This window comes from Heptranchias perlo, chromosome 14 (assembly GCF_035084215.1).
Source record: "Heptranchias perlo isolate sHepPer1 chromosome 14, sHepPer1.hap1, whole genome shotgun sequence".
NCBI classification, from domain to species: Eukaryota; Metazoa; Chordata; class Chondrichthyes; order Hexanchiformes; family Hexanchidae; genus Heptranchias; species Heptranchias perlo.
Window position 1 is genome coordinate 30,187,918 of NC_090338.1, and position 25,928 is coordinate 30,213,845.

Genomic DNA, 25,928 nt, shown 5'->3' on the forward strand with positions numbered 1-25,928 from the left:
AGGAGGGGGGGGTCAGCATTTTTCGCACATAGAACAGATTAAAAGATAACCTGTATAAAGCAGATTATTCCCTAATAGAATTATGCTTCAATATGATGTGAACTTTTGGGGAAAAATTCACTTCGATAGACCCAGCAAAGAATGTTAAATACAAATGTCCGTAGATAAATAACCCCCTCCATGTGAAACTGGGCTAACCCGCGATACTCTTCTCCTGTTCGATTTGTGCTGGCATCAGTGATTGGGTGAATTATGATTGGTTAGTGAGGGACGTAGGCTGATTTTGATTGGCGTACCAGTTTTGAAACGTGATTGGTCGTCACGGCGGCAGTACCGGCGAAGCGATTGGTCGGGTAAGTTCGTGCCGGGTGGTGATTGGCTGGCCGGGCCTGGCCGGGACCAAACGGAGCCGGAGGTTGGCTGTTTACCGGGAGGGGGAGCGGAGTGGCGCTGGGTCGGAGCCGGAACAGGAACAGAGCGGGTGGATCTCTGGGTTCTTTGTTGCTGTGGATCTGGAAACATTTAAATAAATAACCGCATAGTGATTTCCTGCGGTTTGGTTATTCGACATTATGTCCACTCCGGCGAGACGGCGGCTGATGAGGGACTTTAAAAGGTGAAAACTAACTGGGCCGCGTATGGGAGTTTGTAAAGTGTCCGGGCGTCTCCGGGGCCTCGGCTTGGTGTGTGCCCAATCTGTGGATGATGGCTAAACTGGTGTGTGCCAGGCCTACTCTCGTGTTGTTCAAGCACAAGTGTGTGCCATGTCTGTGGATGTTGGTAAAACTTAAGTGTGTATCAAGCCTCTGGTGATGGTAGAGCTTGGTGTGCACCGGACCTGTGGTGCTGGTAAAATGCAGAGTGCGTATATATGTGGGCACACTTTGAGTGGAGTGGGCTAGCCCCGTGGTTGTCGACAAAATACAGTATTTGTATCAGCCGCACTGATAACTGCTGATTTTGTCTCTTAGTATTTTTTCTACCACAGTAAAGGGTGCCCGAACACAAGGTTAAATTTCTGCCAGCAAGCGCGGGTTTACCATTTCCTTTGTTCTGTATAATAGGTAATAAAATAGATGTGCTTAAAATTGATTTAAGCATGTTATTCCTTAACATTGCAGAAATAACATCAGTGTTGTTACAGAATTTATTTGCTTTTATATATTACATTTTGCAGTACACCCCCCCCCCCCCCCCCCCATTTACTCTCCTAAAAATGCATGCTCCTGCTGGATGTTTGGTTCCACAGATGCTAGCAGAGGGTGCTGCCTTGTCTAGGTAGCCATCCCTTGTGTGTGAGCCCCTGCTGGGTGTGTGATTCCACAGATGCCAGGCTGCTGCCTTGTTTAGGTGGCTATCCCTCATGTGTGAGCCTGGACAATATGTGCTGGTGCAATTCTGTCACACACTTTCCAGCAAGGGTTACTAGCAAATTGGTGTTGTGGTTTGGGACACCCTAAGATCATTAAAGGCACTATTAAGTGCAAGTTATTTATTTTGCTAAAGCCAAATATAATGCCTGAACTATATTCAAGCTGAGATTATCACATTCAGCACAGATTGGAGGTTGATCCAGGGACCTTGCTGGTCAGTCTGGCTGATTAACAGTGCAGCATTCCGTGAATGCATTATCCAATCAGAATACAATTCTGGTGTGATTCTTAACTTCACCTCAAGTTACTAGCAACTCTGCTGACATGTATAACCACCAGTACTTCACCCTATTGTCATGTAGTTCAAAATGACCTCCAGATGCTAGCCACATTTGGAAAGAAACATTTCTAATGGAACTGTTGAGTGTTTTCACAGTTCAAGTGGACATAGTGCAAATACCTCCAACCACTCAGTCCAGAGGCAGCACTGAACATGATGTGATCAGTGATTTAAAAAAAATCTCCAGCTGGGTATGTAGAATTATATGTGTGTGTGCGATTTATAACCCAAGCAGTATGTTTTCTTTGTACAGTGCACTTCCTGTGCAACTGATGCAACTAGAATATCTTTTTTAAGTTCCTCTTCATACCATGCAAAAGCTACAAGGTGAAACTCAACCGTATTAGTGGCAGTTGATGGTAAGGGAACATTTGGATACAAGTGCTGCCAGAATGCCTTGAAACTTTTATTTCTTCTGTGAACTTTGGGAAGTTCACTTTTTAAAAAAAAAAAGAACTTGCATTTATATTGTTTCATATCCTCAGTTCATCCCAAAGCTCTTCAAAACCAATCAATTAATTTGAAGTGTAGTCACTTGTTTATCATCAGCTAGGTGTCTGGCATGCATCTTTCAATAAAGCTACTAAGAAATTGCACTCTTTTGTAAGGTTTACATTTGCCCAATATTGAGTGCGCGCTCATCTCTCATACCCAAATCCAGAGATTAGGCACAGCCTGGTGGAGCTCAGCCTTAGTGTTTCCCCCTCTCAATGTGCACAAGGGTACTGCTGGAGTTTTATCAATTAAAACCTTGCAGCTTACCAGAAGCTTAATGCTTGTCCAGTTAGCGCTTTGCCTTGAATGGTTATTTGCAGGCAAGTGTAAAGTGTCTCGGGCAGTGACGGTCTACCCCTCCAGGTTCCATTAATGACCAGGTTGGCTGCTCAATCATTAATACCACTCCAGGGTACTGCAGAGTTCAAGATCAGCTTATTGAGTCTACCACAGAGGATTGACTTGGTTCCTTGCTTACATCTGTGCACTTTTCATCTTGGAGCCACCTCACTGGCAAAGACACCTTGCTGAAGAACAGCAATATAATAGCAATAACTTGAATTTACATAGCACCTTTTAATAAAGTATAGAAACCTCTTGATACTCCACAGAGGGGAGAAGGGCTGGAGGCCAAGCCTTTTGTGGGAGAGTTAGGTGACACGGGTTTTGAGAAGGGTTTGAAAGGCGGGTAGAAAAGAAGAGAAACGGACTTCCAGTGAGCAGGGTCGAGACGACCGAAGGCTCTGTCACAGTAGTGGAGCGGAGGAAGGGAATATTTAAAGGAGGCCAAACTTAGGGCACAAGAGGGAATGTAAAGCTGGAAATTGTTTTGGAGATAGAGTGGTGAGACCGCTGAGGGATTTGTAGATGTGGGTGAGGATTTTAAATTCAGTACGCTACAGAGTGGTGAGACGTAGACTTGCAGTAGTGGTTTTTCTCCCCACAAACACATTAAGTTCATAATCTCAGATGTGCGTTCTCTCAGGGCAGTTTAAGCAGCATTGGTGAAGGGCTAGAAACAAATGATCTGCCTTTTCAGCCACAGATTGTGTTTGTTGCAGGGATACCAGGAAAAGAAGGCATTTCACTTTTCGTCTTTGTTTAGATTCATGTAAAGGAACTACTCAGAACTATTCCTCATCTCCTTTGGTGACAGTCCTGTATTCCTATGCTCCCTGTTGAATCAGGAATTAAGTCTTGTAAATCTATTCACTGTATTTCACAATGTTGTCTGACTTTTTAAAAATAATCTTTATTGTCTTCTCTCCAACTTTAACTCCTCCCCAAGACTTCGACTCTTTCTCTGGGCTATGATCTTTCACCCAAGTATCCGTGATTCATGTGTCAACTGTGAGAATGAATGCCTATAAGCTATTGGACAGTGTAGGATATCAATGACTAGCATGATCATTTTCCTGCACAGGTTCCCCACACATGCATTTCCAGTGGTAGTTACAAGAGTTGGAACCTTGGCCGATTGTAATTTATTTTCTTCCCCTTTCTTTTCTTTACCCATGGGCATTGAGGCCCTACCGCCACCCCAACTCAGCACAGACTGGGGTATTGAACCTTGGACCTACTAGTCTGTATGGCTCAGAAGTAAATTGTCTTGTCTTGAGCCATCAGAAGAGCCTCTGTATTGATTCTTTAAAAGGGACAATTGTTTGTAGATTAGGTACCAGTTATTTTTGTGGAACTATTGAAAATGCAATAATGTGGACCAGTATGTTAAAGCTACAGCTCCATAGGATGGTGTGATATGGGTTCATGCCCACTCACCTGATTTGGCTTCCTGATCTCAGTTGTGATGCCATATGGAGGCAACAGTTGGTCTTTTTAACCCAAAGAGAGTCTTGCCCTGCAACTAACCCATGATGTTCCTGTAGAGGCAGATTTAACACTATCAAACATAATTCATACAAAAAGAATATGCTCATTCATCACAAAAAAAACAAACCAGAATGATGTTTTGTGTGCTTTTTGTACACCACTTTATTTGTAACGAGTATATTGTGAAACTAGTTGAAAGCAATTTAAAAATGTGACATTTACAAATGTCATAAACTAATATCAATCAACCAATATCTTGTTTGACTTGTTTAAATAGAGGACACTAGATCTTAACTGTGTTTAATCCCATAAGTGATTAAGCACGGCCTCTATTTATACTGCCCATTTTCTAAAAATAACTTGTTTTAGAATCTACCTCGAGACTATTATGAACATGGAGGATGTTCCAGTAATTCCTGTAGCCATGAGTTGGTTTTCATTTCCCTTAAGGTTTGTGAGCACTGTATTGCAAGTCATCCTAAGTGGAAATTTAGCTGAAGGGGGAGGGTTTATAATCATGCGGTAAATTAAAATGTTCAACTCTGATTCTAAAGTAACATCAATATTATAAAATAACGCTGAGACTGACAAAATATGGGACAGTGTTAGAGGCTACAGGCAGCATTAGTTGGCTGTTGTGCTGTGCCACAGGAGTTGGCAGAACACGGCAAGTCTGTAATCTTAGGCGATTTGCTGCTCTTGGACAGTGAAAAAAATTGGCACCCAGCCAAGTGGCTGCCCTGAGCATAATTCATTGATGCCTGGGAGACAGGTCTGTTCTGCCTTCCCTATTTTGGTACGGAGAGATGAATTGCACGGTTGGCATCTTAAATGCTGTTTGGTCCAAGTTTTTTTATGATGAGCGAATCATTTGTGGATGGGTGAATTTGAATATAATATAATATTCAAGTGCATATGACTAATCAACAAGTTGCATGCATGCCATGCCCTCTGGAAATGTGTGTGTAATGGCTCATACAGTGCAACAAGACCCACTGAGAGTGGTGTAATTTTCTTTTTATTATACTGCTTAAGCCTTATTATAACAAGTGATCATTAATGAACCTGAAGTATTACGTTTGCGTTTTAAAATGTATTGTGTCTGACTAGGCTGCAAGAGGATCCTCCGGCTGGTGTTAGTGGTGCACCTTCTGACAATAATATAATGTCCTGGAATGCAGTTATATTTGGGTGAGTAATTGGAGGCAGAGTGGATTGGGGTGGTATACGTTGCTTTGCTTTTAGTGTTAAATAAGGGATGGGTCCAGACAAAACATCAGCATTTCTCTGGAAAAGACTGAACAGAGCTCGAGCACCCAGCCACTCGACTCATTGCTGCTACCATTGGAAAAGAGGGAGAATGTTTGATTAAATACTTTATGGTAAGCGCCTGTCTCTGTTCAATTCACTCACTGACTTCTTTTCACATATTACGGCATGTTCCCTAAGTGAGTGCTTTGAATTGGAACTTAGGTGTTTTTTGTTGGGTCATTGAGGTCTGTGTGGGGGGGAGTAAACCAGCAGCAAAAAGAAAATTATCCTTCATTTAATCAAGGGCTTTACATGTATCATACAGCCCTTATATAAAGCAAGGCAATACTTAAAGATTATAGCTAAAATACACCAAGAATAGATAATTTTACACCAAAGCTCTTCAAGCTTTTAAACTTTATTTTGGGGAAGGGTGGTGCAGTGGGTTAATGTATTGTTGTTTCACTGCTGATGCCTGGATTCAAATCCAGCTTCAGACTAACAGAGTGAGAATCTGCTGTCTGCAGCTTGTAAGAATCCTACATGAAATGAGTTTAGAGCAGTCACAACTGACTTCTTAGTAGGCACAAGTCCACAGCACAAAGCTTCCTATAATTTGCTACCAAATTCAGTAGTACCACCCAGAGGAGTTTTAAGGGTAGCTGCTGTATGAAATAGAACCATCATACCATTCTCAACTTGGAAGGCATTAATATCTCTTTATTTAAAATGCAGAAATCACACAAAAAAGATCAGATTTGAGTACATTAATACCAAAATAAGTTTAGTATTTATACGGAATGCTTTATGGATTACAAAACAAGTACAGTGAAAAAGATAGAGCACTTTTACAGACATGGTGGGCAATGTGCTCGTGTTTTATTTCCAATTTTCTCCTTAAGATGTTGACTCATGCTGGTTCTTCATCCAAATGGTCATATTTCACCGGTGATCCTGTACAGGGAATATTACAGCTATTCTTGATCTTGTCCTCATCCAATCTCCACACATGTGCACAGTCCAGCTAGAGAATGATGTTGATGAGGACTGAGGACTGAGAACCTTGGTAGTCTTTCTTGTTACCCTTCTCTCTAGCCTAAGAATGCTGAAGCTAATTGTATTGCTCCCTCCAGCTGCTTCGCTAAGATTAACTAACTCTGATCTAAGAAGGGATGTAATCCAGGAACTACCTTGTCTCTGTTCTGTATTGCACGCATGAAGCATTTATTCACAAATTATGGGGAGAGCTGTAATTTGCTTGTTTTAAAAGTTGCACAGATCCTTTGATTGTTATATGCAAATTATTAAAGTAACCAGCTATCATAAATCATTTTCCACTTTGATTTTTGTTGATTCCAGATAATTCAGCAATTCAATTGAAACAAAAACAGAAGACTCTTAAAAGACAATTTTCAGAGCTGACCCAGTTGGCTCAGTAGGTAAATGAACTGCGTGCTTGTTAACCATACAGACTGGGACTGTCCCATGTTCAATCCCTGGGCTGTGTTGGGATACTACATAGAATCATAGAATGGTTACAGTGCGCAAAGAGGCCATTCGGCCCGTCTAGTCCATGCCGGCTCTCTGCAAGAGCAATCCAGCTAGTCCCACTCCCCTGCCTTTTCCCATAGCCCTGCAATTTTTTTCCCTTCAAGTACTTATCCAATTCCATGTTGAAAGCCACAATTGAATCTGCCTCCACCACCCCTTCAGGCAGTGCATTCCAGATCATAACCACTTGCTGTGTAAAAACGTTTTTCCTCAGGTCGCCTTTGGTTCTTTTGCCAATTGCCTTAAAGCTATGTCCTCTGGTTCTTGACCCTTCCGCCAATGGGAACAGTTCCTCTCTATCTACTCTGTCTAGACCTTTCATGATTTTGAATACCTCTATCAAATCTTCTCTCAACCTTCACTGCTCTAAGGAGAACAACCCTAGCTTCTCCAGTCTATTCATGTAACTGAAGTCCATCATCCGTGGAACCATTCTAGTAAACCTCTTCTGCACCCTCTCTAAGGCCTTCACATCCTTCCTAAAGTGCGTTGCCCAGAACTGGACACAATACTCCAGTTGTGGCCAAACCAGTGTTTTAGAAAGGTTCATCATGACTTTCTATGCCTCTATTTATAAAGCCCAGCATCCCATGTGCGTTTTTAACCGCTTTCTCAACCTGCCCTGCCACCTTCAACAATTTGTGCACATATACCCCCAGATCTCTCTGTTCCTGAACCCCCTTTAGAATTGTACCATTTAGTTTATATTGCCTCTATTTGTTCTTCCTACCAAAATGTATCACTTCGCACTTTTTTGTGTTAAATTTGATCTGGCACATGTCCACCCATTCCACCAGCCTGTCTATGTCCTCTTGAAGTCTATGACTATCCTTCTCGCTGTTCACTACACCTCCAAGTTTTGTGTCATCTGCAAATTTTGAAATTGTGCCCTGTACACCCAAGTCCAAGTCAATAATATATAAGAAAAAAAGCAATGATCCTAGCACCGACCCCTGGGGAACACCTCTGTACACCTCCCTCCAGTCCAAGAAACAACCATTCACCACTACTCTCTGTTTCCTGTCACTTAGCCTATTTCGTATCCGTGCTGCCACTGCCCCTTTTATTCCAAGGGCTTCAACTTTGATGATAAGCCTATTATGTGGCACTTTATCAAACGACTTTTGGAAGTCCATATACACCACATTAACCGCATTGCCCTTATCGACACTCTCTTTTGTCTCATCAAAAAAATCAATCAAGTTAGTTAAACACTATTTGCCCTTAACAAATCCTTGCTGGCTTTCCTTAATTAATCCCCACTTATCCATGTGACTGTTAATTTTGTCCCGGATTATTGTTTCTAAAAGTTTCCCCACCACTGAGGATAAACTAACAGGCCTGTGGTCGCTGGGTTTATCCTTACACCCTTTTTTGAACAAGGATATAACATTTGCAATTCTCCAGTCCTCTGGCATCACCCCCGTATCCAAGGATGTTTGGAAGATTATGGCCAGTACCTCCGCAATTTCGACCCTTACTTCCCTCAGCAACCTAGGATGCATCCCATCCGGACCAGGTGATTTATCTACTTTAAGTACAGCTAGCCTTTCTAGTTTTTAGTCCATCCAGTATCTCAACTAACTCTTCTGTTACTGTGAATTTGGCAGCATCTTCTTCCTTTGTAAAGACAGATGCAAAGTACTCATTTAGTACCTCTGCCTCTTTGCGTAGATTTCCTTTTTGGTCCCTAATCGGTCCCACCCCTCCTCTTACTACCTGTTTACTGTTTACATGCCTATAGAAGACTTTTGAATTCCCTTTTATGTTAACTGTTCTCATACTCTCTCTTTGCCCCTCTTATTTCCTTTTTCACTTCCCCTCTGAACTTTCTATATTCAGCCTAATTATCACTTGTATTATCAACCTGACATCTGTCATATGCCCCTTTTTTCTGCTTCATCTTACTCTCTATCTCTCTTGTCATCCAGGGAGCTCTGGCTTTAGTTGCCCTACCTTTCTTCCCTCATGGGAATGTACCCAACTGTACCTGAACCATCTCCTCTTTATAGGCCACCCTTTGTTCAATTATAGTTTTGCCTGCCAGTCTTTGATTCCAATTTATCCGGGCCAGATCCGTTCTCAACCCAATGAAATTGGCCCAGCTCCAATTAAGTATTTTTACTCTAGATTGCTCCTTGTCCTTTTCCATTGCTAATCTAAACCTTATGATACTATGATCGCTGTTCCCTAAATGTTCCCCCACTGACACTTGCTCCACTTGACCCATCTCATTCCCCAGAACCAGATTAAGCAATTCCTCATTGGGCTGGAAACGTACTGGTCAAGAAAGTTCTCCTAAATATACTTCAAAAATTCCTCACCCTCTTTGCTCTTTATACTATTACTTTCCCAGTCTATATTAGGATAATTGAAGTCCTCCATTATCAATTCTCTATGGCTGTTGCACTTCTCTGTAATTTCCCTGCAAATTTGTTCCTCGATATCCTTCCCACTAGTTGGTGGCCTATAGAACACACACAGTAGTATAATGACATCTCTATTGTTTCTTAACTCTAACCAAATAGATTCTGTCCTTGGCCCCTCAGAGACATCCTCTCTCTCCACCACTGCAATATTCTCCTTAATCAATACTGCCACCCCCCCCCCTTTCTTTCCTTCCCTATCTTTCCTGAACACCTTGCATCCAGGAATATTTAGTACCCAATCCTGCCCTTTTTTGAGCCAGATCTCCATTATTGCCAGACATCAGTTAGACTCCTTGTTCCCATTGTAGGATGCTGCTCCTTATAACTAGCCTGTGACCCCCCCCCCCCCCCCCCCCCAGTGGGAAATGAAATGTGCACTTTTGCGTATTGGGTGAGGACCGAATCAAGCTTGGCAGTGATCGTCACGTGCTTGGGCAGCCTGTCAACACTCGCTGTCCAGGCTTACATGTGAAAAATGGACATTGGGGCAAGGTAATTCTGCTGCATTGGTGCTGTACCCCAGCATGAGTCAATGGTTTTAGGAAAGGAGGGAAGAAAATTGGGCAAAATATCTGTGGGGGGCCCTTAGACAGGAGATGTTGTACTGTTGCTTTTTAGAACAAATAAAGGAAAAAATAGTAATGTCAGTTGCTATGTTGTTCCAATCATTGGTGTTAGTGTGATTTAACTTCTATGGAATCTGAGAATATCTAAACTAGGGCAGATCCTATTAAGAATGCAATTGAAAACCCAGAACAGAGGAGCAATATTTACAAACTTATTCCAGTAAATTTTTAACTATAACCATTCCTGGGTAGGCACGACTTGGAGCCAATTCAGAATAATAGTGGGAGGTTGATGTGGCCTATCATGAGCATGTCTGTTGTCAAGGTAATCTGGATGACTCAGTTGCTCACCCACAGCATGCAGCAGAGAAGACTTAAATTGTGCAAATTAACTATAATTTAAGTACAGTATGTTACTGAACTTATTTTAAAAAGTTCTACAAATCTTCCATCAGTGTATTATTTTCTACTCCTTAGGGTGTATGTGACATGTGTTTTTAATATTTCTAATGCTTGTTTTCTTTCACTTCCTGATTTCATCTACTTCTAGGCCTGAAGGAACACCATTTGAAGATGGTAAGTTAACATTGCTGATCAAAATAAAGCCATTCCATTTTTTTTTGTTAATTAATTTGGGAAAATTGTGGGGGGAGATTAATCGTCTCTGTTCCTTGAACCACACGTCATTCCCCATCTGGCAGCTTGTGCAGCTGAAATTGAGAACTTAACGTGTTCACAATCGCAAGTATGGACCCATGTCCTGCTGTATATCCTGTTGGTGTGTTTGCATGTTGGGTCACTGGGCTGGTTTAATGCACTCTTAGAAAAGTGCTTGGCTCTTGATGTATAGAAGGTTATAGGGCACTAATGACATGAAGCACCATAATGCACAAGTTCCCAATGATCATGCATTAAAAGGATACTGTGCATGTTGATGCTGCTTATTTCAGGAGAAGCAATATCGAGAGGGAGAAAAAGTTTTTAAAAATAAAATGAATCTTTTGCTAAACTTGCATTTATATTTGGGACTCATCTGTACTTATTGCAGCAACAAATTACATTTATATAGTATTTTACAGGGGAGAGGTGGATATCAAGCAGGAATTTTAAGGGAGGGGAGAAGCAAGGCATGGTTGAAGAGAGGTTTTATGAGGCTTTTATGAATTGGTGCTTGAATGTGTATATCACTGTGTCTGATATGTAGAATTTTACAACTGCTTTCATACTGCAGAAATACTTCTTTGGTATTTTAGTAAGAAGGAATATTTACTCCCTGATTTTAATTTTTTTTTATTGCAAACTCAAAGTTTTCCTTGAGTAAAGATACCCGGGAGATGGAATGAGAGGATAATAGTTCTAATTCATGACTACTATCTCGCTTAATAGCTGAGGTTTTGTGTTGATATTATGTGCAATAGAGAATTATTTTCATAATGTTTACAGGTACTTTCAAACTGGTTATAGAATTTACAGAAGAATACCCTAATAAACCTCCAACTGTTAGATTTGTGTCAAAAATGTTCCATCCAAATGGTAAGTGTTGTAAATTCTTGTACAATATATATCTGTCAATTCATTTTTTTCTTAAGATGTCATCAACTCAAAATGAGATATAGTACCATGACAGCTTTCTGGTTTCTCACCCAGTTGGCCATTTTTCATGTGCGAGCCTAGTTAGTATAAATTAGATAATTGACCATGGAGGCCATTACAGCAGAGTCTGACCCTGTAGCTTTATATACCTTTCCAGTAAGGATCTTTGGATAAAAATTAGAAGTGGGAACCATCATGTCAGTCCCCTTTCTGGAATCTCCCCACCCACAAATGTGGGGACACTGAAACCAATTGTAAAAACCCTTGCCTCCACCACTGTCCCCAGCTGACTTTGGCTAACTTTGTACAGACCGGGGATCAAACCCTAAGGCTTTCTTTATCTATGTAGTTCACTACCACACTAGAGTTTTTAACCACTGAGCCATCAGGGCAGCTTGCAAACAAGAGAAGAGGAAACCTGCAAAATGCTGAGTTGTAAGGAGGTGTGCGTAAGGAAGCATGGAGTGAGAACCTAGTCCTTCCATAGACATGTACAACTTGCCCTGTCGTGTATGCTACCCAATGCACTTAATCTCTCACCACAGATCACACTCCAGAAAGATAAAGTTCCTGAAACTTCTCATTGACCTACGAGGATAATTGAGCAAAACTCCAGAATATATTCTGACGGGATCATAACTAAACCGAGTTACTATGCAGTATATTGGAATCTAGAATAATTGGATGATAATGTGTATTGGAGCACTATACAACTCAGTGAGTGGAAATTTGCAGGTTTTATTCTCTGTTCCCCAAGATTCCTCTGCTGCTGTAGTGATGTACAAAACACTCTTCCCCAGTGGAGGGGAAGAGAAGGAGAATCAGAGGAAGAATCTTCACAGGCCATGCTCGACCACTTTTTGATGGTTGATAAAAGGGTCATTTCTAACCCCCCCTGCCCCGTCAAAGCTAGGAATGGTGTGTGACACAGACTAATTTAACTGCAATTTTGCTTTTAAGATCTAATGCAGAGTATTAAGGATACGTGCTATATGAATTGCAAAGGAATGATTCATTTTAAGAATTTTAGATTATGTGAAGCAGCTAAGGTGAAGCTGAATGTTTTATACAGTCACCTGAATTCCATGATCTTACACTCCCAAACATCTATTTATTTTGTTTTGCCTTGGCCCACACGCTATCCTCAGTTGAAAGTGGACAGACAACCTGTCCTGGAGCTTTGTTAAGGTCACTCTAACAAGCCTCCAGAATGTGCATAATAGTGACCTGGGGTGACTTCTTTTAATGGTAGTTTTTTTCCCCCCTTGCTGTCACTGTGGGGAAACATCTGATCTCTGATTGGTGCTTCCACCTCCCAACAGAAGAAAAGGTGAGACTGAGAATTCACTTTGGGGATTCAGAGCGATCTTGCATTCAGACACTGGGTGATGCAGTGTTCTGTTGTAACGTATCTGATGTTGTTTAAGCACTGCAGTTTATCTTCCATGATCACTGCGGATTTCTTTCCAGTTGCCAGATTTTGCCACGTGGCATCACATCACGGCAGCTAAGAGAGAGAAGTTTTGTGGCTTTAAAAAAAAGCTCAAGGCGAGGGGGCTGGATAGCTCATTGAATTGGCACACTAACCTTTCACTTCTGGGATTTGACTTGGAATCCAACAATGACTGATTGGATGAAAACATCCTTTATGCCAGCCAAAAGGGTCCTAAGTGAAGCTTTTAAAGGGAATGTTCTTTGTTTAGCACTCAATCTTTATTGATCTAAGGCCTGGAACTGTCGTGTGATGCTTGTTCCCTGGCTTTATTAGTATCTTATTCCTCTGCCTGCAACTGTTGTTTCTGCTACTCTGATTTTGAAGCTGGTAAGTACCGTCTCAGACAGGTACTTGGGGAGGAACTTTGGCAATTAGTAAAAATAAAGTTTCAGGTTTTGGTTAAATCTTTGTTAATGGGATGCTCTGTAGAGAGCTGTCAGCCTTCCTCTGGGCACAATAAATGCAATGAATGTGGAATTTTCCTTTTCTGGCAGTGACTTGGCAGACACTAACATTCAATGTTAGATAGCAATTTTATAAGAACCTGTACAGCCCTTTCTGATGATATTCGGTATATTATGCGAGGAACAGGACAGCAGTGCAGTCCCTGAATATCATCCTCAATGGTTTTTGAAACTTTTTTTTGTGGTCTGGTTCATAGAGAATTGGGAATGAAGGATTAGTGGCAATTTTAAAAGCCTGAACATGTCATACAAATCCTAAACCAATTTTATTTTGTGCTTGCTATCATGGTATCTTTGTTCACATTATGGAGTTTTACTAATGCTAATTATTGAAGGGAGTTGGAGGAGAGTGCAGTGCATTGGAGCATCAATACTTGGTGCTGTGAAATGCAGGCACATGTTTTTATCTGTGCTTCTCCAATTTCTGCATTCCCAATCATACCTGTGTTGCTGTGGGGAAGTGCTAAGTGGAGGTCATACCTGGTGTGCTTCTGTGCACTTTCTTAGTAGCTGGTTTAAAAATTGCATAGGCAACTTATGACTGTGGTCCAGGCTGGTCACAGCACCTTTCCATCATGCTTGCTCCTATGGCTGTCTGTCCATATCCACTTTCCCATTTCTGACAAAGGGTCTACACCCAAGTTAACTTTTTAAATGCTGATAGGCCTGCTGTTTTATTTCCAAAAGTTTCCATTCAGGTTTTCCTGTATGCAGTCCCAGCGTCTCAGCTTTGGCCTACAGTGTGGTATTTTCCAACCCAGGATCAATTTCATCACCTTCCAAGGGTACCATCTTCAGCTATATGGCACATGTGCCCTGCTAATTACCACCTTCTCTCTATAACAAATTTTGCTACTGCAAACGCAGCTTATCATCACCTCAATGTTGGTTACAGTTTCAGCCTGGCCAATAGCCAACATTTTGCTGGTACAAAATATTCCAAAAGCAAAGGAATAGGCCGGCTGCAGTTGGCACATAGCGTCATCAACTTTTTTACTGTGAGAAACAACATTTCCTGCAGTGTTCTCTGTTTTCAGTTTATGCAGATGGCAGTATATGCTTAGACATTCTGCAGAATCGCTGGAGTCCAACCTATGATGTTTCATCAATTTTAACATCTATTCAGGTAATTTTCTCTCCCTTTTTTTCTGGAAAGCTAGGGTTCTGTCATTAATCAGCAAATTAAGTAAGGTGTAGATGTATAATTTGAGTGTAAAGTATTTAGAATAATTGAATTTTACAGCACAGAAGGAAATCGTTTGGCCCATCACTCCTGTGCCAGCTCTCTGAAAGAGCTATCAATTTAGTCCCTTTCCCGTGCTCTTTCCCTCTACCTTTTTACATTTTTTAAATATCTACCTCCCTTTTAAAAGCTATTATGGATTCTGTTTCTATTGTAGTTTCTGGTAAGGCATTCCTTTGCGAAAATAAATTCTCCTAGCCTTTCCTTTCACTATTTTGGTGATCTTAAGTTGACGCCCGTTAGTTTCCGACTTGCTGACCAGTAGAAATAATTTTTCCCTATTTACTGTATCCATATTCTTTACAATTGGAATATCTCTTAGATTTCTTCTTTACCTTCTAATTTCTAAGGAAAAGTGTTCCAGTTTCTCCATTCTCTAAGCTTCTCATTCCTATTGTACCCTCTCTATGGCCTTTTCATCCTTCCTAAAATAGGGCATTCAAATTGGGCACAATATTCTAACCAATGATTTGTATAGGTTTAGTATTACCCCTCTATTTTCATAATCTATGCTTCTATTTAGAAAACCTTGGATCCAATTTTTTTTGCAGTTTGAGCGTCTTATCTTTTCACTCTTAAAGATTTGTGTATCTGAACCCCTGAATATGTATGCTGTTTTTAAATTTTTACCGTTTTGTGTGCATTTCCTCCTTAGTCTTCCTCTCAAAATCTTACCACCTCCCATTTGTTTGCATTAAATGTCATCTCTGATCTATCTACCCAACCTACTAAACTATGTGCTCCTGAAGTCACTTACAGTCTGCTTCATAGTTAATTTTGATCTCTACTTTTTTGCCACCTGCAAATTGATACTGTGCTCCCATAGTCAAGTCCAGATCAAATCATTTCATTTATATAATATCTATCTGTGCAGAGCAGTGATCCCAACACTGATCCTTGTGGAATACCATTGTTTACATCCCTCCAGTCCAAAAAAAATCCATTAACCACTAATCTGTTTTCAGTCCTTTAAACCAACTTGCTATCCACAGTACCACATTCCCTTTAATAGTGTGAGCTTTAATTTTATTAACAAGTCTCCAGGGCAGCAACTTATGAAATGCCTTTTGAAAATCCACATACATAACATCCATTGCATTCCTTTTATCAATATACTTCATTATTTCCTCAAAGAACTCGGTTTAAAGTTTGTAAGACATGATTTGTCTTTTATAAATCCACCCTAGAATGCCCATGTCTTTCTAAGTGAGTATTTTATCCTATGTTTTAGCTTTTAGAATCTGAGTCACTGTTGATGTTCGGGTGACTGATCTGTGGTTACCTGATTTATGCTTTTCTCCCTCTTGAACTGTATTACACTGGCAATCCCCCATTCCAACCTCCATATCCAGTGATTTTTGAAAGGTTGTGGTCAGAGCCTCTGCTAATTCCTCTCTGACTCACTTGGCATTCTGGGGTGTGTGCCATCAGAACTGATGCCTTTTCCACGTTTGAGCTCCATCAACTTTTTCAGTATTGCTTACTTACCAATAGTTATATTATCCAATTGCTCCACCACATCTTAATCAGCCCAACCCTTTATTTAACTTTTTTTTACATTTTATAAAATCCTTTCTATTTTCCTTTACTTGCTGGCTTTTCTTTATACACATCTAATGTTTTTTATGTTTCCTCTATTTTCTGTATTGTTCTTTCTATTAGCCTTAGATTTGTCATATGCCTCTTTCTTTCCAAGTCTCACTTCAATTACAATTACTTATCTCAGAAATTCCAACTATTACTGCAGCCTTCCTTCTATCTAAGGAAACATAGAAAATAGGAGCAGGAGCAGGCCATTCGGGCCTGCTCCACCATTCAAAATGATCATGGCTGATCAAACGTTAATCACCTGTTTGAATGTTTCCCATTGTTTGTGCACTTTTTTCAGTTAATTACCATTCCTCAGTACTGCTGCTAGCCCCCTCCCCCTAGCCCTGAACAGCATTCTCTGACCCACCCCCCTCTAAATTGGGCAGCTTCTCTAACCCTGTCTTAATTGGGTGCCTTAACCCCAAAAGTAGAAAAGCATATCATACTTGACTAATTTGAATTGTTTTGTATCCTGCACCATGTGGGTAAGTGACCCACACCCAGCCCTCCAGCAGCTGCAGCCAAAAGAACAGGCAGATTATCAGTGCCTGGCTCTTCACTAACAACAGCTGAGAGGGAAGGCAGGTAACAACTGCGCAGCTGCCCATCCGTCTAGGGACGAGGTGTTAAATCACGGCCCCATCAACCTTCTCGGGTGGATGAAGAAGAGCAGGGGAGTTCTCCCAATGTCCTGGCTGGTATTTGTCCCTCAAACAAAATTACTACAGCAGATTATCAGGTCATTTATCTCATTGCTGTTTGTGGGACCTTGATGTGCACAAATTGGTTCCAGCATTTCCCTACATTACAAAAGTGACTAACAATTCAAAAGTGCTTAATTGGTTGTGAAGGGCTTTGGGACATCCTGAGGTTGTCAAAGGCGCTATATAAATGCAAGTTCATTTTTTCTTTGTCACCAAAATTGTGCTGATAGGGCAGTTTTGTTCTCTGGAGTCATACATCCATTAGGAACTTAGCCAAGACTGTCCCAAACTATTTTCCCTGACAGATAAATGTACTTTGAGGTCTGATACTAAGCTGTACATCCATTGCCCTTCAAAAAAAACTCTTCCACTTGAGCCTTAAACACCTGGCAGGAAAGTATGGGTTTTGCTGATCTCTTGTGCTCCTGTTCTAATCACAAGACTTCTTCATAAAATAATTTGAGAACAAAATTATGACAAAGATATATACATACTTTTTAGCAAATGAAGAAATGGGAAAAGTTGAATATGATGTAGTTGGTTAAAAGATGAGGCGCTCATATTAAGCCTAGATTGATTTGATTTGATTTAATCTTTTTTCCCTCTCCATCTTTCCCTTCTTTCCCCAATCTAGAGAAGAGTTTGTAACAGGCTCGACCTAGTTCCTAGTGCATGAAACTACCCAGAATTCAACTCTAAATTCAGTCTCACTACTAGGATGACTGGATGGTGCAGTAAAGTGTTCTTCAGAGATTGGGGTTAAGGTACATTGTGGATGCAGATTTGATGAAACTTTTCTACATTTAGTTTGTGCTGCATTTCACCTGGGAGCATTTAAGACTCCCATTTTGTATCTGGTGAAGAAAGAGTAGCTTTGATTCTAATCGTAACTGTTTTAAAATCATATATAAAAGACAGAAATTCCTTCTTTTGTCACAGTTCCCTTTACTCTGTCTTAACAAGGTGCCTTAACTCCAGTTAGTACATCCTACTTCACTCATTTGATTTTTTTTTTTCAATTTACTGCATGATGCCACCAAAAGAAATGGAAATGTTTCATTATCCAGCACTGACATGCCTCACCTTTTTTGTAAAAAAATAATTCTCTCCCCAATTTATCTCCAACATAGTTGGACCTGTGCTATAGGGGAGTTCACAAATGGAAGCTACACAGTGAAAGTGAGAGGAAAATTCACCAGGGATGTTGTCATGGATCTTATAGCAACTGGTTCCAAATTCTCATTGGAAAGGTCTGGAAGAAAGTCAGTTACCCACTGCTTTAGTTAGAGTGGTGTGGAGAGGGGGAAGGTGGTGTTTTGGTTAAGGTCTACATACAATTAGCAAAGCTTTTTTTAAAAAAAATCAAACTGAGTGATATAGAGATGAAATGCCAAAATCTAACCTGGAATGTTTGTTCTCCTTGTCTAGTCCCTACTTGATGAGCCAAACCCAAATAGTCCAGCAAATAGCCAGGCTGCACAGCTTTACCAAGAAAACAAACGGGAATATGAGAAGAGGGTATCTGCTATTGTAGAGCAGAGCTGGAGTGACTGCTAACCTACAGCAACAAGAATCCTCTGCCAACTGCCCAAAGCATTATTTTACCTGAGTAAATGCAAAAAACAAAAGTGTCACAAGACTGGCAGAAGAGTCTGCATAAGTTCTTTGCTGACATTCTTAAGGAATTTTAACCCTTTAACGTTTGTGCTGTTGGAGGGCTCTTTTGTTGCATGATGTGAATTTGTAAGCAGTATTTGATAAACTCGTACTCTATGGTCTCTTTCCTTGTTTAGGCATCATCACTGACCCATCTTTACATCAACCAGCATAATAGCATCTCTCTGATATGAGTGAGAGTGAAGTGTTGAATTGCTAACAACAAATCTGGTTTGCATCGAGGCAAATCCTGATTTTGGGATCAGTTAAATTAAACTTCTAGTTCAATATTTTATGCTGGTGTCCTGATCACCAAATGTAACACCTGAAGTGCATTTGAAGCAATTACAATGTAATTTGCTCAGCAACAATGAACAGCCTGTTGTGACATTGGCTTAATGGAGAGCTGCTTTTTGCAGCCATGCAAGTCTCACTGTAGATTGGTAGTAAGCTGGCTTTTTCTTTTCATACGATTTTGCAGTACAACTGAGCTGAACTAGATCCCAATGGGACGATACTTTCCAACATTGTCTTGCATTTTATTTTGGAGGGGGGAAATGCATCTGTTTATTAGTTGGAAAAACTACCATCTGTCAAATCTGATTGGCACAATGTGACTGGAAGCAGCTGTGTTTACAGCCAGCACTTTGTCATGCAGATAAATCGGAGAAAGCTTGAATGTGTAAACCAGGCAAAAGGCAGGTGCTTCTATTATTCAGGTGCACTCAGAATTGTAGTAATTTGTAGCTTTGTTCATGTTATGGATGACTAATGCCTACCTACGCTTTGATATATCTCTCATTTGTAGCTGCTCTGTACAAAGCACAACTAAATTCAGGAATGCATCAAGGAAAAAATGGCAGCCTGTGTATGTTCGATACACATGTCAGCTTCCAAGAGTCAATTACGTTATGTTTGGGAGAGATCTTCAAATCTTTTACCACTTGAGATCTGTTCCAGCAAAATAAAACTTCCACTTCCCCCTCTCAAAATATTCACTTCCCCCCTCTTGAGGTACTCATTCATGTTGTGGGAGGTGAGATCCCACAGGTGCTGACAAACAAAGTGTCCATTTTTCACATAAGCTTAGACGGGCAATGTGTGTTGGTAGGTTATCTGATAGAAGCTTCACAGCCAAATCTGATCTCATCATCTGATGCCCATCCAAGTGAGGCTTTTAATTTAAATACCACTTCAGTTTCTTTTGTTCAACTGATAATGGACATCCTATACACCTACGGAGAGAGAGAAATCAAATTTGTTTTTAAAAAGAACAACAATCCTAATTTGCTGTAATTTTATAAATGTTCAGTATCCTCTTGACATCTTCATTGTCTGATTAGTGGCTACTGTACATGGAGGACAACTTCGGTGCACTTTCCTGTGTTTGAAGAAATAACTGCTTGGGGATGTTCTGTGTATTAAGTGCACATGTAAAGCTGTGAGCTTCATTTTAAGATGATACTTAGCTTCAGCTATGCAAAACTACATACACTAGTGAAAAAAAGCTTTCAAATATTTCTAAAATCAAGTATGAAAATGTAATGTATAGAGTATTTCTAGCTTTTTTTCCAAATTAAGTGATGGGGCAAGCAGTTAGCTTGTAAATCTCTCCACTAGTGCCTCTTATGCCATGCTGGTGCAGATTCTCCTCCCAACAACGGTAGGTGGCTTTCCTGACCGATAATCTCTTTTCAAGTCCAGCTATCAAAAAAGGAAAGTCAGCTACTGAGCCCCTTTCACAGCCAGAACATTAAAAGCATCTATTTTTATTGGTTATGCTTGGTAGGAAGCACCCACAATTTTGTGTCTTCTCCAGGAGGGAATTGTCACAGGCCTTACCACTACTAGGAGTGTTACCATGGTAAGGTGGGTAGCCCAGGTGAGGATCGGTCCCTTTGAGGAGCTTTGTAGATTGGTTTAGTGATGCATGTGTGAAAATATTTTAATTTTTTTCTGCTTTTGCTGTAATTAACTATACTATAATTGCCTGTTGTACTTCTATTGGAATGTTGTAATGTTTTTCAACAGGTTACATTTTGTGTTTTGTGAAAATTAATTATTTCTGTTAATGCTGTATAAAGATTTTCTTTTAATTCTTGTTTTGTAAAGATGTTTTTTTTTTCTTTTAAAATTTAGCCCCCTTTAAGGTGCATCAAACATTTTTGTACTCTATTCTACAGTGCTTTTTATAAGGAAGTCAGTGAAGGAAATGTATTTATGATCCTGTGCAAGTAATTCAAAAGTAGTAACTGGTTGCCATCTATTTTGCTGAAGAAAAAAAAATGATTCATTCACTTAGTGTAACAAGTATTTTATACAGAAGGTGATTAATATCAACTTTGTAATGATGTTTGTCCAGGTAGTTTTTTTTTGCCTTGTTTTTACTCTTAACTTCCTCTTAGAGACTTTTGAAAAACAATTGAGCAATTGACGGGCTAGTGTTCCATTTTTATAAGGTAACATTGGCGAGAATGTTTATAGCCCTCTGGGCTCTGCAGTTTCATGATGCTTGTATGTTGTACAATATGTATTGATGCAAAAACTTTTTCAGATTTTTTTAAAATAAAACATTTACTTTGAGAATAAGTGCTTTGATGAAAATAATAATGAACTTGTGTTGGCTTGTAATTGCCATTCACTATCAATAAATGCAAAAAATTATTTATAAGATCACAAGATAATTCCAACAGGAAAGCCATTTGGCCATCCTGATTCATCCATCTAGAGCGATCTTAACATCACCCTCGTGTAGCATCCAATTGTTTCTTAAATGATTCCAGGGTTTTTGCCTCCACTGCTCTATCTGGATGTTTATTCCACACATTGTCACCCTGTGGGAAGAAAAAATTCCTGACATTGGTCCTAAAAGTACCCTTCTGCAGTTTGAATCTGTGTCCCCAAGTTCTACTGCAGTTCAAAGTAATATTCTGGGTTTTTTTGTATACCCTTAAACATCTTGTATACCTCCAAGATCACCTCTCAATCACCTTGATTCCAGGCTGAAAAGCCTAAATAACTCCAGTCTTTTCTCCTAACTCAGACCCCCTGACAATGGGGACTAATCTTGTGGCTCTTTACACTTGAACTTGTTTCTTGGTGACCAGAAATGGATGCAATATTCAAGGTGCAGTCTGACCACATCCCAAAGTTGATCATTACCCCATCTGATTTGCATTCCTCTGTTTTGGTTATATAATTCTACATCATGTTGGCTTTGTTGATTGTTGCTCAGTATTGTTTGGATATATTTAGCGTTAAGTCTACTGTGAGTCATCTGTATTTCTCTTCTGTATGTAGAAGTTAACATTTCTGCCCGCTTCTTCCAATTTCACTGCCCCTCCTTGTTTGGTATCATTTGTATTGGTCATTTATGTAAATTTGAAGCAGTCATGGTCCTAGCCCTGAGCCCTGAACCATCACACTCAGTACTTTTCACATCCCCCTCACTGACCTAACTACTTGTCTTTATACCCTGCAACCAGTTTCTTGTCCATTCCCAGTGGTTACCCTGAATCCTTAGCATTCAGTTTTATTTTCATGTGGAATTTTCTGTAAGATTTTAAAGTTATTCCTAAATACCTACAGAACATACATAAGCAGCAAGAATTATTTTTTACCATAAGTCAGATCTACACTTAGTAATCCCTTTACTGTTCTTTCCACCCATCCCAGCCTTGCTGCCTTTATCCCATTGGTGATTTGTTAGTGATTCAAAAGCCTTTAAGAATCTATGTTTGCCGTTTAAAGTTTGGAACAAAGTTAGATTTGGTAAAATTATCCTGCACAGATTTATACACTGGGTGTAGTGGACCTTCACGCACTGATGTTTTTGTTTCTGCTTCATGTTTGTACAGAGCCTCCCTGGGATAGCATTGACTCTTCAGCTTCCTGTTTGCATTGCTATGCCTTTGCATCTCTCATTTTTGCGCAATCTTTTTCCTCTTCAAACCTGTGCCATTCTTTTTCCTAAATTACCAGTCTACACATTTCAATTTCATGATGGTGCTGGCTTTTCTCAGTTGTACTGCTGTTTGCTTCTGATAATGTACTTTAACTGAACTTTGAATAGCCCTTTTTTAAACCATATTAACTGCCACCAATTATAATGTAGGCTCTCCAAACACTTTATTTTTGCACACTGCAAAGGCTACTTCCATGGGCAATCTTTTGCAGTGAGCTTCTAATGAACTGAAGCTTAATCTCGCAAAGGCATTGGGCAAAATAACAGCAGTTGGTAGTTAAAATCAGTCCAAGGTTTCAGGCTAAACTACAAATTGAATAAATCTATAGTGGATAATAAATACAATATAAAATTAACAGCTGGAGAGCAATACATTACTTAAATATCACTGACTTTGGTTTCAGAAAATGGTTTAAGCAACATAAATGTTTGCATTCTTTTAACAATTCTACATGGAGTGCATCTTTGCCATAAAGTTCTCTCACCATAATAACAGAATACAGTTGAAACAAGTTAATTGAAATGTATCCCAGCAGCTTATCTTTCAAATCAAAGACATTTCACCAGTGGCAAGCACCTTTGAAGTAAATGCTAACATTCTCAATTGGTCAGTGGTCAAAGTTAATTATTTCCATTGCTTGGATAGATAAGAGGAAAGCTTCCCCTCGCCATCTGATGAATTGTTTTGTTAGTTCAAGACCTGAAACAAAGCCTATTGGAATTATTGTCTGGCATGACACCTCCTTCAATGTATCGAAGACAATTTGTTCACATCTGCTGTTATCCAGCATCGTATATTTGTTCTACCCACAGAACCTCAAGATAAAGGAAATCTTATCAAACATAAACTCCAATTTAAAAAGTCTGTTTATTGGTCTAGCTACAGTTTCACATGAACAAATATAACACAATGACTTATAACACAATGAAGGACAGAGATATGTGTAGCGCAATACAGCAAAGGATAAACCCCTGTTTTTTTTCCTTTATTTTCCTCTACTACAAATCATACCCAGTCAAGCAGTTAGTCAGTCTATTCTGAAAGTGTCCACTTGGAGGTGCACAAGATCAGCCCATGTGGATATTCCCTGCGTACCTGTAGGGAAGCTCCGTATGGCTGATACACTAAATCATAGTACAGAGGATAGCAGGCATGAATTCAGGTGCTACTGTAGCCACAAGTTATGCGAACATAACACCTCATATTCAGCATTGATGAATTTGAATTTCATTCAAGTTTTTCCTCTTTTAGAAGATACTAAATAGAATCATAGAAAGGTTACACCACGGAAGGAGGCCATTTGGCCCAAGTCTGTGCCGGCTCTATATAAGAGCAATCCAGATCGTCCCACTCCCCAGCCCTATCCCTATAGCCCTGCAAATTTCTTTTCAAGTACTTATCCAGTTCCCTTTTGAAGGCCATGATTGAATCTGCCTCCACCACCCCACTCGGGCAGTGCATTCCAGATCATAACCACTTGCTGTGTAAAACAGTTTTTCCTCATATCACCTTTTATGTCCTCTGGTTCTTGACCCTTCATGATTTTGAATACCTCTATCAAATCTCCTCTCAATCTTCTCTGTTCCAAGGAGAATAACCCCAGCTTCTCCAGTCTATCCATTTAACTAAAGACCCTCATCACTGTAATCATTCCAGTAAATCTCTTCTGCACCCTCTCTAAGGCCTTCACATCTTTCCTAAAGTGCAGTGCCCAGAACCGGACACAATACTCCAGTTGTGGGTGAACCAGTGTTTTATAAAGGTTCATCATGACTTCCTTGCTTTTGTACTCTATACCTCTATTTATAACGCCCAGGATCCTGTATGCTTTTTTAACTGCTTTCTCAACCTGCCCTGCCACCTTCAATGATTTGTGTACATATACCCCCAGGTCTCTTTGTTCCTGTACCCCTTTTAGAATTGTGCCCTTTAGTTTATATTGCCACTCCTCATTTTTCCTACCGAAATGTATCACTTTGCATTTTTCTGCATTAAATTTCATCTGCCACATGTCTGCTCATGCCACCAGCCTATCTATATCCTCTTGAAGTCTATCACTATCCTCCTCACTTTTCACACTTCCAAGTTATGTGTCATCTGCAGATTTGGAAATTGTGCCCTGTACACCCAAGTCCAAGTCATTAATATATATCAAGAAAAGCATATTCATACTGCCACTGCCTCTTTTATTCCATGGGGTTCAACTTTAATGACAAGCCTATTATGCAGCACTTTATCTTTACCTTTTGAAAGTCCATATATACCATATCAACTGCATTGCCCTTATCTACCGTTCTCATCAAAAAACTCAATCAAATTAGTTAAACACGATTTGCCTTTAATAAATCCATGCTGGCTTTTCCTAATCAATCCACACTTGTCCAAGTGACTGCTAATTCTGTCCCAGATTATCGTTTCTAAGTTTCCCCACCACTGAGGTTAAACTGACTGGCCTGTGGTTGCTGGGTTAATCCTTGCACCCTTTTTTGAACAAGGGTCTAACATTTGCAATTCTCCAGTCCTCTGGCACCACCCCATATCTAAGGATGTTTGGAAGATTATGGCCAGTACCTGTGCAATACCCACCCTTACTTCCCTCAGCAACCTAGGATGCATCCCATCTGGACCAGGTGACTTATCTACTTTAAGTACAGCTGGCCTTTCTAGTGCCTCCTTTTTAATCAATTTTTAGCCCATCCAGTAACTCAACTACATCTTCCTTGGTAAAGACAGATGCAAAGTACCCATTTAGTACCTTGGCTATGGCCTCTGCCTCCATGAGTAGAGCTCCTCGTTGAGCCCTAATTGGCTTCTTTACTACCTGTTTATATGCCTATAGAAAACTTTTGGATTCCCTTTTATATTGGCCGCCAGTCTATTCTCATACTCGTTGCCCTTATTTCCTTTTTCACTTCCCCTCTGAACTTTCTAATCTCCAATCTCTCCCTGGAACATGGACAGACTGTTGCCAAAAGGATGACCTGTTGCTAGGTCTTAGTCAATAATGCTCTGAGCTGACAATTAGGAAGTCAACAATAGCAGCCTAGTATCAATCTTCCTGCTGCATTTTTTTCCCCTCCTCCCTTTCCCTGGGCAAGCTTTTGGCCTCTATTTAGAACTGAGATGGGACGAGGGGTGCTAAACCTGTAACCATCTACTCTATGGCTTCATGTGTTGATGCTCCAAAAATCTGCCCCAAACACTTAATTTTAATTCCCCTGATGACTTTGTGGGTAGAAACTAAGCCATGCAGCCAGTCTGTACTGAGTTAGTTATTCTCAGCCAGGAGCCACTGGGGAGTATAATTTGCATCAGTGTCTCTGGACTAAGTGAAAGTAAATCAATCAGGATTCCTGCTTCTGATTGACATCCAGTGACCCATG

At 40.2% G+C, this 25,928-nt stretch overlaps 1 protein-coding gene across 1 annotated transcript; it reads left to right on the top strand.

The window, feature by feature from the left end:
- Positions 1-419: 419 nt before the first annotated feature.
- Positions 420-21,169, top strand: LOC137332393 (ubiquitin-conjugating enzyme E2 A-like). The gene is made up of 6 exons (XM_067996193.1): positions 420-616; positions 5,149-5,229; positions 10,386-10,411; positions 11,279-11,368; positions 14,425-14,513; positions 18,353-21,169. Exons 1-6 carry the CDS (start codon positions 573-575, stop codon positions 18,479-18,481), a joined length of 459 nt encoding a protein of 152 aa, XP_067852294.1. The 5' UTR covers positions 420-572; the 3' UTR covers positions 18,482-21,169.
- Positions 21,170-25,928: the final 4,759 nt, after the last annotated feature.